The sequence below is a fragment of the Cnephaeus nilssonii genome, assembly GCF_951640355.1.
Source record: "Cnephaeus nilssonii genome assembly, chromosome: 15".
Classification (NCBI taxonomy): domain Eukaryota; kingdom Metazoa; phylum Chordata; class Mammalia; order Chiroptera; family Vespertilionidae; genus Cnephaeus; species Cnephaeus nilssonii.
The window spans coordinates 64,563,943-64,579,376 of record NC_137086.1 but is presented as its reverse complement, the minus strand read 5'-3'; the positions used below and the strand labels follow the sequence as shown (position 1 = coordinate 64,579,376).

General features: G+C 51.1%; 1 protein-coding gene and 1 long non-coding RNA gene across 5 annotated transcripts in view; one reads left to right on the top strand and one right to left on the bottom strand.

The window, feature by feature from the left end:
* Positions 1-15,434, bottom strand: part of LOC307111782 — a 52,037-nt gene that overhangs the window by 22,258 nt on the left and 14,345 nt on the right. The gene's annotated exons all lie outside the window — the stretch shown is intronic.
* On the top strand, positions 888-13,954 carry LOC307111939 (sulfotransferase 1C4-like). 3 transcript variants are annotated; one of them, XM_079792215.1, is made up of 9 exons: positions 888-2,164; positions 2,362-7,441; positions 7,781-7,935; positions 8,821-8,946; positions 9,435-9,532; positions 9,787-9,913; positions 10,211-10,305; positions 11,900-12,080; positions 12,608-13,954. In XM_079792215.1, the coding sequence occupies exons 3-9, from the start codon at positions 7,782-7,784 to the stop codon at positions 12,718-12,720; spliced, it is 894 nt and encodes a 297-aa protein (XP_079648341.1). In that variant the 5' UTR covers positions 888-2,164; positions 2,362-7,441; position 7,781; the 3' UTR covers positions 12,721-13,954. The 3 variants fall into 3 exon arrangements, with proteins under 3 accessions (XP_079648341.1, XP_079648340.1, XP_079648339.1); XM_079792214.1 differs by lacking the exon at positions 888-2,164 and having other exon boundaries at positions 2,171-7,441; XM_079792213.1 differs by lacking the exons at positions 888-2,164; positions 2,362-7,441 and having other exon boundaries at positions 7,530-7,935; positions 12,608-13,953.

The following is a 15,434-nucleotide window of genomic DNA, read 5'->3' as shown; positions in this document are numbered from 1 at the left end:
CAGAGGGGCAGGAGGCTGGAGGCTGAGCATGAGTGAGGCACCTGCGGCCAGCCGCTGGGCTGGGCCTGCATCCACTAGGAAGCACCCCCAGGGCTTGGGCGGGACACCCGCACCTGCCATGACCAGGCAGTTCCAGAGAAACAAAAGGTAAGAAAAACCGGTGAACAGAGAAGGAAAAGCTCATTAGTAAACAGGAAAAGAAACGGGACTCTCCAAGCCACCTGGGTCCTAATTCCACCCACAACAAAGCGTGTGCAGGTGTGGGACGCTCGGAGACGGGGGGCGGGGGGGGCGCGGGGGGAGCATACCAGCTCTGCGGCTCATGTGGTGTCGCCAAGATCACAAAGGTGGACGTCCTCACGTTCAGCCATGTGCGTCCTGAACCCTGAGCTGACCTGATCACCACGGATTGCATGGAGGCCTCTCATCTGCAGGAACTCTGACCACTGTCCAACTTCTCAGTCTCCCACTGAGCCCACCCTCTGCGGGAGAGTCACTCCCCTGTCCTGTGGGCTCAGTCCCCAGCAGGCACCTGCACTCCCTTCCCAGGATGCACAGCTCCACAGGCGTTCACCTCCACATGCGAGGGGCTGGGACCATATTATTGTGTTTCAGTAGAAGTTCCAAAGGCACCATGTATAGCAAGAGATACCTACACCCAAACAAAGGCTAATGAGAAGTCCCCAGGGTTGGTCAGAACCCAGGCTGGGTGCATTAGGAGTCAAGACAAAAAGAGAAACAGTTTTCATTAACTTTAATTCCAGTCCATTGAGAGAAGTAAAGCTTTTAGGTTCATTTTTGTCCTGCTTTCCACCCCTAATTCTCTTATATTTGGGGTAATCCTCACCCAAGGATATTTTCCCCCTTGATTTTTAGAGGGTGGAAGGCAGGGGGAGACAGAGGGAAACACAATGTGAGAAAGACACTTTGGTTGGTTGCCTCTTGCACTTGCCCTAACCGTGCCGAGGATCGAGCCTGCAATGAGGTAAGTGCCCTTGTCTGGAATTGCACCCGAGACCCTGAGCCTGCAGCCATGCTCTAACCCCTGAGTAAAACGGCGGGGCTGTGTCTGCCTTGTTTGTGTTGCTGTTGTCTCAGATAGAACTCTCAGAGGCCACACACAGGCACTAAGAGAACCTTCTTGCCCGTTTTCCGCCTTCTCACTAGTTAGCTTTATGGGCCATTCTCACGACAGACTGACAACTTCTTTCTGTATTTGTGCGTCAATGCCCAGGAGAGACCCTGACCAGCCTGCCCCCCACCCCCCAATCAGCTGTGCGGTAGGAGCGGAGGCAGCACCCAGAGTGGCGGGGCTGGAGCCAGAGCACACAGAGGGGCTCGGGAAAGCCGGACTGTGCACGGCATCAGCTCTGCCATCAGATGGAAGAAGCCAGCAGGTGATTTCCGGGCTGGGCAGAGCCTTGCCCAGGTTCAATATGTAATTAAATTAAGCGATTAATTAATTAATGCTGGTAACCTCCCAACTTGAAGGGGTAGAGTAGCACTCTACAATAGGTATAAACAGACATCTATCATTTTAGAGAAATTACTTCTCCTCTCAATGCCAAAATATTACCTGGTTGATAAATTTATTTTAAAAAATATTACGCCCAGCCAGTGTGGCTCAGTGGTTGAGTGTTGACCTATGAACCAGGGGGTCATGGTTCAATTTCCAGTCAGGGCACATGCCCGGTATGAGAACCATGCCAGGTCCCTGGATAGTCAAGGCCAGTGGAGCACAGATGCCTTGTTGTCAATACACCACAATGGCCACAGGCCGCGCTGGGCATGCGCCTCAACGGGATGTTCAGGACTCTAAGCCTGGGAATCCTTATCAGGCCAACATACCATGAGCGGGTGCAAGGACACACGGTACACTGTGCCCTTCTGTGGCCAGTGTGATTGACGTCACTGTTGGCACGAAGCCTTCTTTGTGTAAATAGTGGGTACTGACCAGTCTAGTTGGCTGGAGTTAGAAGTCTGCTGGAGAGAGCAGCTGGGATGGAGTGAGAAGTCTGCTGGAGAGAGCAGCTGGGATGGAGTGAGAAGTCTGCTGGAGAGAGCAGCTGGGATGGAGTGAGAAGCCTGGTGGAGAGAGCAGCTGGGATGGAGTGAGAAGCCTGGTGGAGAGAGCAGCTGGGAGGGTGCCCTATGACGTGAGGAGGTGAGTCTAGGAGGCAGCGAGCGGCTGCCCAGCTACAGCTGTGGGTACAGGGATGGATGCTGCTTTATGGGGAAGAGGTATGTTCACCAGCCGGTGTCTGCTGCCTGCCTGCATGGACTTGGCTGTTTGGACTGTTCTGTCTGATGGCTATGTGGCCACTGGTTCAGCAATAATGACTCATCCTTATACACCCACAGCCTCTCCTGGCTTCTTCGGCTCCCAAGACCCCCTGCCAGCTCTGCCCAGACTCAGCGTTCTGTTCTCGTCTCTGAGCCACACCTGGAAAGTGCTGCGGCCTCCTGTGCCAGGGTTCCTCTGGCCGTGGATGGAGTGGCTCCGAGGCTGCTAGGCCAGGGGTGCCGAGGCAGGTCACACAGAGCGAGAGGATACCAGCCCAAGATGACACTTTCATTAACAAGGCACAAGTGACATTGTGGATGCAGCGCTTAGAGGGGCAACTAGACACAGGCCCTGCCCTCCACGGGCTTGGGGCAGGGGATGGAGAACAGAGACCTGTAAGTCTGTTCCCACTTTCGTGTTCTCGCTGACACTGGGCTTCATGATGGGCAGCATAAGCACTTCCAATTTATGAAACCCAACGTGAGAACTCAAGTTTTGGGCACCAAGTCCCATGTCACTAAGGACTATGTCAACATACACTTGGAGTTGCAACACACATTCTCACACAGTTTGTTTTTAAAACATCGGGAGAGGTACACAGAAGGCAGTGCTCTGACCTCTCCCCAGAAAGAAACAAATGTGTCTTCTCTGGGGTTCGGTCTGTGTCATGTTTTCATGATTCCCACCAGGAGGTGCAATACTATGCAGCTGTGAGAAAGAACTCTTACCATTTGCAACAGCATGGAGGAGTCTGGAGAGCATTATGCTGAACAAAATAAGCCAGTCAGAGAAAGGCAAGTATTACACAATCTCACTCAAATGTGGAATCTAATGAACAAAATAAACTGATGAACAGATTCAGAGACATAGAAGCACAGAACAGACCCTCAAACCTCAGAGGGAAGGCTGGAGTCGGGTGGTTGGGTAATCCTACATAATAAAAGGGTAATATGCAAATTGACCGTACCTTCGCTATGCCCACGATTGGGTGGGAGGCACGGGGGGGGCGGGACTCAGGGTGGCCGGGGTGGCCGATTGGGCTGGCAGGAGGCGCGGGACTCGCGAGTCCCCGCCCCCCGCGCCTCCCGCCAATGCCATTGGCTGCTGCGCCACTGAGCGGGGACTGAATGGGGCCGGCAGGACGCTGAGCTCGCGTCGCCAGTGGCTGCGCGAGCTCAGTGTCTGCACCATGGCTGTGCTGCGGCACAGAAGGGGCCTCTGGGGCAGCAAGCCCACGTCCCAGCCCCGGCTGGCCGTGCGGCGGAAGTGAACGGGCCTCCGGGGTCGCGCGCCCACGTCCCTGCCCCGGCCAGCTGTGCGGCGGGAGTGAAAGGGCCTCCGGCACTGCACGCCCATGTCCCCGCCCCGGCCGGCCGTGCGGCAGGAATGAATGGGCCTGTGGGGCCCGGAGCTCAGCATCCGCGCGGCAGGGGAGGAACCAGAAAAATAGATCTTTCCAGTTCCTGATGCTGACAGCCCTATGGGTGCCGGGGTCCTCCACCTGCAGCCCCCAGTCGCAGCCCATCAGCCCCAGTGGCAGACTGGAAGCCCCCTGCCAGCAGTCCAGACGGGACCAGTGTGGCGCCGCGGTGGTGGGTGTCAGCGGGCATGCTACAGACATCAAATCACTGCCACCGAGGCCACCCTCCCCCACACACTCGCAAGTAGTATGGTCCAAGGGGGTGACTCCTAAGGCAAGGCTCCCATGGCAGCTGATGCTCACCATGCCAGGTGAGGAAGCCAGATCTGAAAGCCCAAGCCCCCGAGTACCTGAACTGCAGGGCGTCGTGGGCCAGGGCCCTGAGGAGGCCCCAGGACAAGCATCTTCCCAGAGGCTGTGCAGAAGGAGGGGAGGAACCTCTGGCTAGAGGCCGGGGTGAGGGATGCTGGTGTCTTTGCAGGCCAAGACAGGGCTGAGGGACACCCCCCCCTCACCCCCATGCACGAATTTCGTGCACCGGGCCTCTAGTGATATTATAGTCATATTAGTGTCCCGGTGCACAGATTCATGCATATTGAAAGGAAATTAATTAGAAGAAGTATTTTAATATCGCTATTCGCCCTTTCTCTATAATAGAAATGTCAACCAAATTCACAATCGACAATGACAGATCGAAACACACGTGATTGGCACCAGCAAGAGCTTTGTATGTACCGCACATGCATGAGTCAACTTAGCCTTTTATATATATAGAATAAACTTGCTTCATTAGACCTGCTTTGAGATGTAGCTAAAACTTTTCCAGCCCAGTAAAGCATCCCAACTTCTCTTTCAGGTAATTGTCAGTAATACAGCAGTAAATATCAACACAAAGCAGATTATTATTGTAGATCACACAGGGAGAACAAAGGGTAAAATATTTAACTGCAGCAGTGTTTGACTATATTCTGTGCAGTGAGAAAACCTGAAGTCACTTCCAAGGTCCACCATTTCTTAAATCTCTTCAGTCGGGTCAAGTTTCTAAACTTTCTAAATTTCCATTTTCTGGCTAATGAAAAGAAAATAGTATTCCATAGTCTCCTATCTACCTACTCCAGGACTTCTGTGAGGATCAAATGAGATGACGCACGTGAAAATGCTTCACAGACATTTGGTTGAACTGTAAAATGTTTGCACCTGGCTATAAAGGAAGTTGTGTCCTTGGGCTGAAGAAACTGCAAGAAGGCTAGTCGCTAGGGAGAGGAAGCCAGGCGTTGCTATGTGACATTGTTACCTGGCACCTACAGTGCCGTTTCTGAGTGGGGCTGGGCTGTGGGCCGTATTTTGTACCATGGGGTCTTGGCAGTGTCAGCTGCAATTTGCTGGGGTGTCGCTCCAGGGTGGTGGCGGGGTCTGTGTCACACTTGGGAGAAGCCGAGTGTTGGTTTGTCAGCGCCAGGTCCGTGGTGCTGTTTATTTTTAAATGGGCAGTGCGCATCATGACAGCTCCTGCGTGATACATCTGCCCCCTGGTTGTCAGTGTGTGTCATAGCTACCAGTCGGATGGATGGACACTTAGCCTTTTATATATACAGGTATGCATAGCCCATGGACACAGACAATAGAGTGGTGAAGGCCTGATAAGTGCAGGTGCGGGTTAGAGGGGGTCAATGGTTAAAAAATAATTAAAGGGAAATCTACAATACTTTCAACAATAAAGATAAATTAAAAAAAGAAAAGCTAAAGCAAATGTCATATGATCTCACTCATTCATGGTATATTTTTAAAAAGAAAACCAAAAACAAACGAACAAACTCATAGAGGCAGACAACAGATCAGGGGCTGGGCCTGGGGCTGGGGTTGGGGCTGGAGTGCAAGAGGGTGAAACATGTAAAGGGCCATCTGTACGGTAACAAACGGGAGCTGGACTTTGGAGTGACTGCAACACAGCTGGACTGTATAATGCTGCACAACTGAACCGTGTAGACTGCAATAAGCAAGTGCCATGCCCACTCACACAGCCATGTCGGGAAACATCCTCGAAGGAAAGGAGGTGGGACCTGCATGGGGACCTGAGTTCAGGGGGGCCTCTCAGAGAGGGGGCATGGCGGGAAGACATTAGAGCAGCCGAGAAGGAAGCCAAAGAACTCAACATGCATGACCTGCAGAGCCAATGAGCACGCCAGAGAGACGTGGTGTCTGCAACCCCAGAGGGAGCTGCTGCCAGGCAGGCATGGCCTTGGAGCTGCCCCTTGAGAGGCAGCGGGTGAGGCTTAGCCTGGGTACAGGGAGGCCTCTGCACGAAGGCCCTCACGGGAGCTTGTGAAGGTTTGGGGGGAGGATTTAAGCAAGAACAGAACTTCCTGACTTCTGGGGACAGAATGGATTCTGAGAGCCGTTGAGGGTTGCTGGGATGCCAACAGCAATCCCCGACGCCAACCAGGGTCCTAATTCCATTCAATCGGCACCGACCACCTGCCGGTGTGCAGACCCCATACGTCAAGGACAGTTGCTCACAGACTGCCCATCTGTGGTGTCAGCCAGCCCCAGGCTCACCCGCACCGATGACCAACCAGCTCTCATGCGGGAGTTCCCGTGACCCCCTAGTTCACTAATCCACCAGCAGGATCACAGGGATCACAGAGGCACCATGCTCACAGCTTTACCATGAGGATGCGGTCGGGAGCAGTCTAGTGGGGAGGTGCATAGTTCAAGGTCTGGGGAGAGGGGCAGAGAGTGTCCAGGCCCTTTCCTCATGGCACTGGGCATGTCGTTTTCCCCCCACACCCCTGAGAACATCACGTGCTCACCACCCACTGATGCTTCAGTGGCCAGAGCTTTCTTGGGGCCTTAGCCCCTCTCCCCTCCCTGCAGGTTGGGGATGGGCCTGAAAAAGTTCCCACCCTCATCATGCACTGTCTTCCTGGTGTGGCCAGCCCACTTGCTCCAGCTGGGAGACTATCCCAGGGCCCCTGGCCCCGCTCTTTAGCATACGCCCAGGTATGGTGGAATGGGCCTCCTTATGAATAACCAAGGGCACTCCAACCACAGGAACTTCCAAAGGTTAGGAGTTCTGTGTAAGGAAAAGAAACAAGGAGCAGAGAGATGTCTGTTCTATTGCATCACAGGAAGGCAGGAAAGTTAGTTGGTGACCAATAGCACTCAGCATCGAAAGGAACAATGGAGAGGAGCCTGGCCTCTGTGTAGCTGGTCAGCCAGGAAGAGGGTGGGCCAGGAGGGAGAAGGAGGAAAGCAGCTCCCACAAGAGCCAGGCTGCTCCCGGGAGAGGAGCCGGGGGCCCAGACAAGCCGGAGGCTGTGAGGGAAACGAGCCCCAAGAAGGAGGAAGCAGATGGGGCGAGTCCTAACACAACCCCCCTGCTACTCGTTTGCTTTTGAGACAAACTGTGCTAAGAGCCCTGAAGAGACTCTTGTTGGTATGAACACCAAACGGCCCCCAGCAGGAAGGAACCTTCTCTCATAGGCCAGTCTGTTTTATTCTTTAAAACCCTGAGGAGCCTTTAGGTCTCTGCCCTCCAGCCATCAGGGAAGCTGCTCAATACTGTAATCCCACAGGCAGATCCTCTCCAACTCTTCACTCAGTGTAGACCTTCCAGATACAGCTGGCCTATCTGTGCCTAATTCTGTGAACACAGAGATGACACAGGAGACCTGGCACTGACCCTTGCTGCACTGATGCCAGAGGGCAGGGCCAGCAGCACCCAGCGCTCCGGATGGGTGAGGCCCTGGGTGTTGCAGTTGGGGGAGGGCCGAGGCCAGGAAGCGGAGGGCAGGGCCAGCAGCACCCAGCGCTCCGGATTGGAGAGGCCTGGAGTGTTGCAGCTGGGGGAGGGCCGAGGCCAGGAGGTGCCTGAGTGCAAAGTCCCAAACAACAGGCCTGGCTCCTGGCGGGACCAGCAGGCCAGTGGCTTTTCCCTTCCTAGCACACAGGCTCCCAGGAGGGCTGAGGTCAGAGGGCGCTGCCTGGAGGGTATCAGGCCACAGCTCTGTGCTGACCGAGAGCCCGCAGCCTGTGGGAATAGCACTCTGACTCCTGACACCAATGACCTTGAACAGAATGGAGGAGTTGAAATGTGATGGGACAGAGCGCATAACTGTGGACTACGTGAAGGGAATCCTTCAACCCACGCCCACCTGCGACAACTGGGACCAGATCTGGGACTTCCAGGCCAGGCCTGACGACCTGCTCATCTGCACCTACCCTAAAGCAGGTGGGACGGAGCAGGGGAGCCGGGAGGGGGCGGGGAAATGCATTTATAGGGAAGTAAAGAGATGATCTTTGAGTGGAGGGCTGCTGGCTGGGCAGTGAGGGCTATAGCAAATCGCAGTGGAAACTGAAACTGAAACAAGTTTTAAGTGTTTAATTCTTCCAGTGATGCACATTTCTTTTTACCTCCTCAGCAAAGAATGCACGGGCTCTAGACTTGTTGATGGATTTGTTCCCAAGGCAGGCCTTCCTTATGGGCCTTGTACCAAAGCCACTCTGTGTGAGTGAGCAGGAAAGGGACCCAGGCTGATTTGGGGACGATTAGGGGAACTGGGGTTCTGCATTGCTGACCGGCTCAGCAGCCCTCAAAATCTGCAGGCAGGATCGGAGAGCTGTTCTCCTAAGGAACAGTGCAGCTCAGTCAACAGGACAGCTCCCAGGGAATGGCTGAGGCAGGAAACAATGAACTGCACACATAAGTCTACTGCACACTGTAGCCTTTTCATAAAAATCATACTATGGCCGAAACCGGTTTGGCTCAGTGGATAGAGCGTCGGCCTGCGGACTCAAGGGTCCCAGGTTCGATTCCGGTCAAGGGCATGTACCTTGGTTGCGGGCACATCCCTAGTAGGGGGTGTGCAGGAGGCAGCTGATCGATGATTCTCTCTCATCGATGTTTCTAACTCTCTATCCCTCTCTCTTCCACTCTGTAAAAAAACAAACAAACAAAAAAATCATACTATGGTAAAACAAGGTATAAAGAATGATGTTTTCTCAATTCCATCATAAATCTGGTTTCACAATGCACACAGATGTCTAACATGCACTTGACCATCTTAAGGATATAGTACACTAACGGTCTACTCATCTCCACCTCCTGCTTAACAAGGGACAACGTGGACTCAGGAGATAGTGGACTTCATACTAAATGATGGTGATGTTGACAGAACTCAACGAGCACCTACTCACGTGCGGTTTCCTTTCATCGAATGGGTCATCCCGTCCATAGGATCGGGTGAGTGTGGAATAACCTCACTTGATTGCACTCCTAAATGCAGGCTCAGAATGCTGTCAAATAGCCTCTCACAACTCCAGACATTCGCACAAGTAATGATGGGTTTTGTGACTCTGTCTTTTCAAAACACTGTATCAGGCCAATGCTGTACTACAGCCATTTCTTCTAACGAGTCACTGCTTATACGGAAGGAAGGTAAATTTTGATCCTCCAATTAGACATTAATTTTACTCCACCAGGAGGAGCCTCAGTGACTTCCTGGTCAACAGGTTTGGATTTTTTGGGTTCTTATTCGTTTGGTTTGCTGTTTGTAATGGTTAGACATTGTTCAAGCCAGAACATTAATTCACAGGTTAGACACATCCTCGCAGGTCAGAGCACAGAGTTGCCTTACCTTGTCCAGTTGGCCCTGAGGTGGTAACAATGAACACAGCAGTGTTTTGAAGCACAGAGAACAATAGTGGGAAATGATCAAAATCATTTTACAGGCTTGGAACAAGCTAATGCGATGCCCTCGCCACGGACCCTGAAAACACACCTTCCCTTCCAATTACTGCCTCCGTCTTTCCTGGAGAAAAACTGTAAGGTAAACAGCGGCAGGAGCTCTGAGTTATGCTCTGGTCTTCACTCTATTTCCTCCGAAAGCACTTCACTATTAAAGGGCTCACCTCTTCACCACAACTGCGTGCACACGGCTATGAGCTTTCCATCTCCCACACCCACCTCACCGGGATCAGCATCCCAAAGACCCTGTCCAGAAGGATGGACGGATGGACGTAGCTTGTGGGCGATAACCATCGCGCAGCGGCCTCATAGGCTATTTCTCTCCCCCCTTCCCAGATAATCTATGTGGCGAGAAACCCCAAGGACAACCTGGTGTCTTACTACCATTTCCACAGGATGAATAAAGCGCTTCCGGCCCCAGGGACCTGGGAAGAGTATTTTGAGAGCTTTCTGACTGGGAAAGGTATGAACCTTCTGCTCTGAACCCCTTTCTAAGCCTCAAACACCATAAAAAGGGCCATTTCCTGAGTACCCATGGGGCCTGCCTTCTTGGATGTGAGGGGATCCCCACCTGACACTGGGAGCTCACTCCTCCGTGGACTGTCAGCTGGTGAGCAGGGACCTCCTGGCCCCACCTCATTCCCTGGGCCCGTCCCACTCCCTTTCTCCCGTCCCATTCCCCTAGACCCGTCCCATTCCCCTGGCCCTGGCCCACTCCCTTTCCCCCCATCCCACGCCCTGGCCCTGCCCTGTCTTGCAGTGTGCTGGGGCTCATGGCACGACCACGTGAAAGGATGGTGGGAAGCCAGAGACCAACACCGCATCCTCTACCTCTTCTACGAGGACCTGAAGATGGTGAGGGGCAGCAGTGTTCCTATTTGACCATGAAATATTACATCACAGCGTGGGGGCACATCAGGGCCTCGCAGAGTGAAAGGGAGCAAGAATGGCTTCATTTCACTGGAGGTAGCTGCCCCGTGCGAAATGCCCCCGGCTGTCCTGGCTCCTGCCTCGCACGTCTCCCGCAGCTCCTGCTGCTGGTCCCTCGCCCGCCTTCCAGCACATCTATTTTACATTCTGCTTAGGAGGGAAACGCTTTTCTAACACACTTTTTTCATTGAGGAACATCAATTTCAAGAACAGTTTAAGAAATGATATAATGGGAAAATACTAATGATTTAGAGTCAGAATTATTGAATTCAAATTCTGGCTTTATTGCCAGATATAAAATATCGAGAGTGAAAAAAGCATCGTTTTCTATGTTTTTAATTGAGATCATTGATGTGTAATATAGTGTTAGTTTCAGGTATACAACAGGATGACTTGATATTTGTACTCCTTGCAAAATGAGCACCACAGTAAGTCTACTTAACATCTGCACCAAATAGAGTTATAACTATTTCCTGTAGTTGGAACTTTAAGATCTACTTGCTCCTCGACTTTCAGGTATGCAACACAGTATCATTAACCACAGCCGCCTGCTGCACAGACACCCCTGACTGACTGAGCAGACAGCTGCGAGTCTGTACCTCTGACCCCTCACCCACTCCTCCCAGCCCTGCCCTGCCCCTTGCAACCCCAGTTTGTTCCCCGTGTCTATATTCTTATTTTGTTTTGTTTTGTTTTAAATTGCACTCTATGGTTTTTTAAAACAAATAGTTTATTACATTTCTAGTATTCTAATACACAGGTAGTCTAACCTCAGAGTTCCTAAAACCTTTTGCATGTTCTGTGGTCATATTCTGGAATATTCCCTGAATGCAATCACACAAAGCTCACAGTTTTCAGCACTCTTGCTGATCCCTAGTCTGTAGGAGGCCAATTAAATTAAGCACTTTTTGTTGTTGTTGTTAATCCTCACCCAAGTGTATGGTTTTTTTTTTCCCATTGGCTTTCTGAGAGGGTGGAAGGGAGAGGGAGAAAGAGAAACATCGATGTGAGAGACACATGGATTGGCTGCTTCCCACACCTGCCTTGACTTGGGCCAAGGATCCAGCCTGCAACTGAGGTACGTGCCCCTGAGCAGAATCGAACCCGTGACTCTTCAGTTCACAGGTAGGGGCTCTAATCACTGAATAAGGACTACTACACCTTGGACCCTGGACTCATCACTCGGCTACGGACTCCCTGCTGGACACGTGGCCGACCAAGACCCTCCAGTAACTGCCCGAGCAGGACATTTGGAAATAAGTTTAGTGCAGCATTCCCCGCACACTGCACATCATCCTCAGCGGTGCTTCCATCTCAGAACAGGAAAAGCTTGATAATTACAGTTAATTTGTAAAAATCTGTGTCACCGTATTAAAATGAGTCATTTCTGGAAAGTTGAGCATTTGTGAGGCAGGATTATTTATTATTTTATGTTACATATCAATATTATTAATTCAATGCAATATTTTAAAAACTATTTTATATCAAATCTTCACGTTTCTTTTCACTCTGATCACAGAACCCAAAGCATGAAATTCGGAAGCTGGGAGAATTTATTGGAAAAAAGCTGGATGACAACGTCCTAGATAAAATTGCCTATCACACTTCGTTTGATGTCATGAAGCAAAATCCCATGGCAAACTACTCGACAGTCCCCACTGAGGTCATGGACCACTCGGTCTCTCCGTTCATGAGAAAAGGTGGTTCTCTCTCTGTTGGTCAAGACTCTAAAAGAACTGTCGAGGACCCCAGGGCCTGTGGGGAGGTTTCCATGGATAAGAAAAACAAGGTCCATAATAAATGATGCTGGGGGAAGGAGTATTTAAGAGACCACAGATGAAATGAAATCAACGTTTAGCCACAACTAGAGAGTAAGGTTTAGTGTTTAAACCCAATGCCTTATCTCACTCCCCTCCAGAGTTCTAGATGATAAGGTGGAAATGCTGACTTCAGTCCAATGGAGCAAAGCATCCACTGTGTAGGTAGCTCGATGCTGCCTGTCATGCAAGAGGGCAGGGAAAAGACAGGAAAGCCCCCAGGCCTGCGGTTTTAACGTGAGGTCCCCACCCCCACCACAACGTGGCTCAGGGGTAGCAGGCTCTCCTGGCCCCACAATCAGACAGACGTCCTCTTCCCTTAAGGGACAGGCTGGCAGGAGGAACGTCACACCCAAGAGCAGGGCAGAGAGCACAGTCCTGAGCAGCTCTGACTCCAACACCTCTTTCAGGGGCCGTTGGAGACTGGAGGAATCACTTCACCGTGGCTCAGAACGAGCGGTTTGACGAAGACTATCAGCGGAAAATGGCTGGGACAAGTCTAACTTTCCACTTCCAGTTCTAGAGAGAGAGAAAGTGTTTTAGTTTATTACCCAGCTCACTGGGCAACAACCGATAGAAGTTTCATTCCCCAGACACACTGCATTGGGCCCGGGTTCTCAGACCAGTTGTTGGTCATGTTTGCTTTTGCTCACTCTACAAAGAAAAGATCAGAGTTAGCAGCGACTGGGGACGGTGGGGATGGGAACTGTCGGGAGGAGGTTCAATAAACTCCTATTACACACGTGACACTGGTGCCAATGATCATTCTGCTGAAGCTTACAGGTCATGTGATGGCTAACATTAAAAATGCTCCAGTCCTCACATAAAACACACTCAAGTTTTCAGATGAAGTGTTGGTTAAAGGTAGGGTTTTTTTATTGATTAATTTTAGAGGGGCGGGGTGGGGGGAGATAAACATCGACTTGCTGTTCTACTTATGTATCCATTGGTCACTTCTTGTATGTGCCCTGACTGGGGATCGAACCCACAACCTTGGCATAATGGGGACAATGCTCTCACCACCTGGGCTACCCGGCCAGGGCCAAGCTAAATTTTAATGCCGCACTGAAATGTGTAAACAGCGACTAATTCCAGCAATGGCTTGACAGCCAGGTGCCTGTCCAGTGGCTGCTTCCCCCTGAAGTCTCCAGGTCACTCAGGGCTCAGGCTAGAACACCTTCCTCCCCATCTCTCGCCACTACCTGGGCACTTGGCTGGACTCGCTTCCACCCACAAGTGCTACTGTTCAGCCCACCTTACTCTGACGCTCTGAGTGCCTCCACAGTCACCTTCTCACATGCAGCACCACGTGCCACGTGCCCTACATGCTGCCACCTCCATGGCCCCCTCCCGCCAAAACCTGTGCTTCCCGCCTAGGCGAGTGTGGGCTTCCTGACTCGTTTCTGTGCTCATCACACCTGCCAGGGCTCTTCTCCTGCAGTGAAACTCTGATTACATTCCCCTAGTGCTGCATTTTCCAATAATGCCCACGTTTCCCTGCCTGAGAGCTGCATCCAGGTTTTCAGCCATGAATTCAGAGGCAGCTATAGCTGTATGTGATACAGGTGATCCCATTTTCCAAACCACCTCGTACTGCAGCCAGTCAGCCTCCCACTGAGCCTGCTCACACCTGTCAGGTTCCTGAACTACTGGCTTCATTGTCCTGGGCCTCCACCGGGAATCCCCTCCTTCTCTGTGCCCTGCACACGGGCAGCGTGCCCAGTCCCCGCACCTCCTGCTCCTGAAGAGACTGTCCCTCTGACTCCTCTACACTTGGTATAATTCACCTTTTTATTAATATTAAAGCATATTGTGCTGTTACTTGTCTGTCTATGTTGTCTTTACTGTGCTTGTTTAAATTTCCTCTGTGTATTTTTCTCCAAGATAGGGACAATATGCCTCCCTGCACACCAAACAGTACATACCCTGCACAGAAATAAGGAACTGGAAGAACATTTCACTCAAGAAAATTCTGAAAAGCCAACTGTTTATATCCTAAAGAGCCCTCTAACGGCTCTCATCTGTAGCTAGCTGTGCAATAAGGTGGGAAAAACCACACGTGGCTATTTAATTAATTAACATTTAAACTTTAGCTCCTCACTCGCACCAGCCAGGTTTCCAGGGCCCAGGAGCACATGTGACTGGGCCTATCGTTTGGATAGCGCGTTTTATAAAACACTAGTGGCCGGTGCACAAATTCCTGCACATTGAAAGGAAATTAATTGGAAGAAATATTTTAATATCGCTATTCGCCCTTTCTCTATAATAGAAGTGTCAACCAAATTTATGATCGACAATGACAGATGAAAACACACACATGTGTTTGGCACCAGCAAGAGCTTTATATGTACCGTGCATGCATGAGTCAACTTAGCCTTTTATAGACATAGAATAAACTTGCTTCATTAGACCTGCTTTCTGATTTAGCTAAACTTTTTCCAGCTCAGTGAAGCACCCCAACTTCTCTTTCAGGTAATTATCAGCAACACAGCAGTAAATACCAACACAACGCAGATTATTATTGTAGATCACACAGGGAGAACAAAGGGTAAAATATTAAACTGTAGCAGTGTCTGACTATATTCTGTGCAGTGAGAAAACCTGAAGTCATTTTCAAGGTCCATCATTTCTTACTTCTTTTCAGTCGGGTCAAGTTTCTAAGCTTTCTAATTCTCCATTTTCCGGCTAATGAAAAGAAAATAGGATTCTACTGAGTCTCCTATCTACCTACTCCAGGACTTCTGTGAGGATCAAATGAGATGAGGCACGGGAAAACGCTTCACAGACATTTGGTTAAAGTGTGAAATGTTTCCACCTGTGTTCCTGGAACTCCAAGGAAGCTAGTCACTAGGGAGAGGAAGCTGGGCATTGCTACCTGATGTCATTATCTGGCACTCACAGCGACCATTTCCGGGCTGGGCTATGGGCTGCATTTTGCGCCATGGGGTCTTGGCAGCATCAGCTGCGATTTGGTGGGCTGTCGCTCCAGGATGGTGGCAGGGCATGTGTCCCACTTGGGGGAAGCTGAATGTTGCTTTCTGGGTGCCAGGTCCACGGTGTCATTTCTCTGTGCACGTCATGGCAGCTCCTGCATTGAGCATCTGTGCCCTGGTGGTCAGTGTGCATCACAGTGACCGGTCGGAAGGTGGGAAGGATACTTAGCATATTAGCCTTTTATATAGATAGAGACCTGGTGCAGAAATTTGTGCATGGGTGGGGAACCTCGGCCTGGCTGGC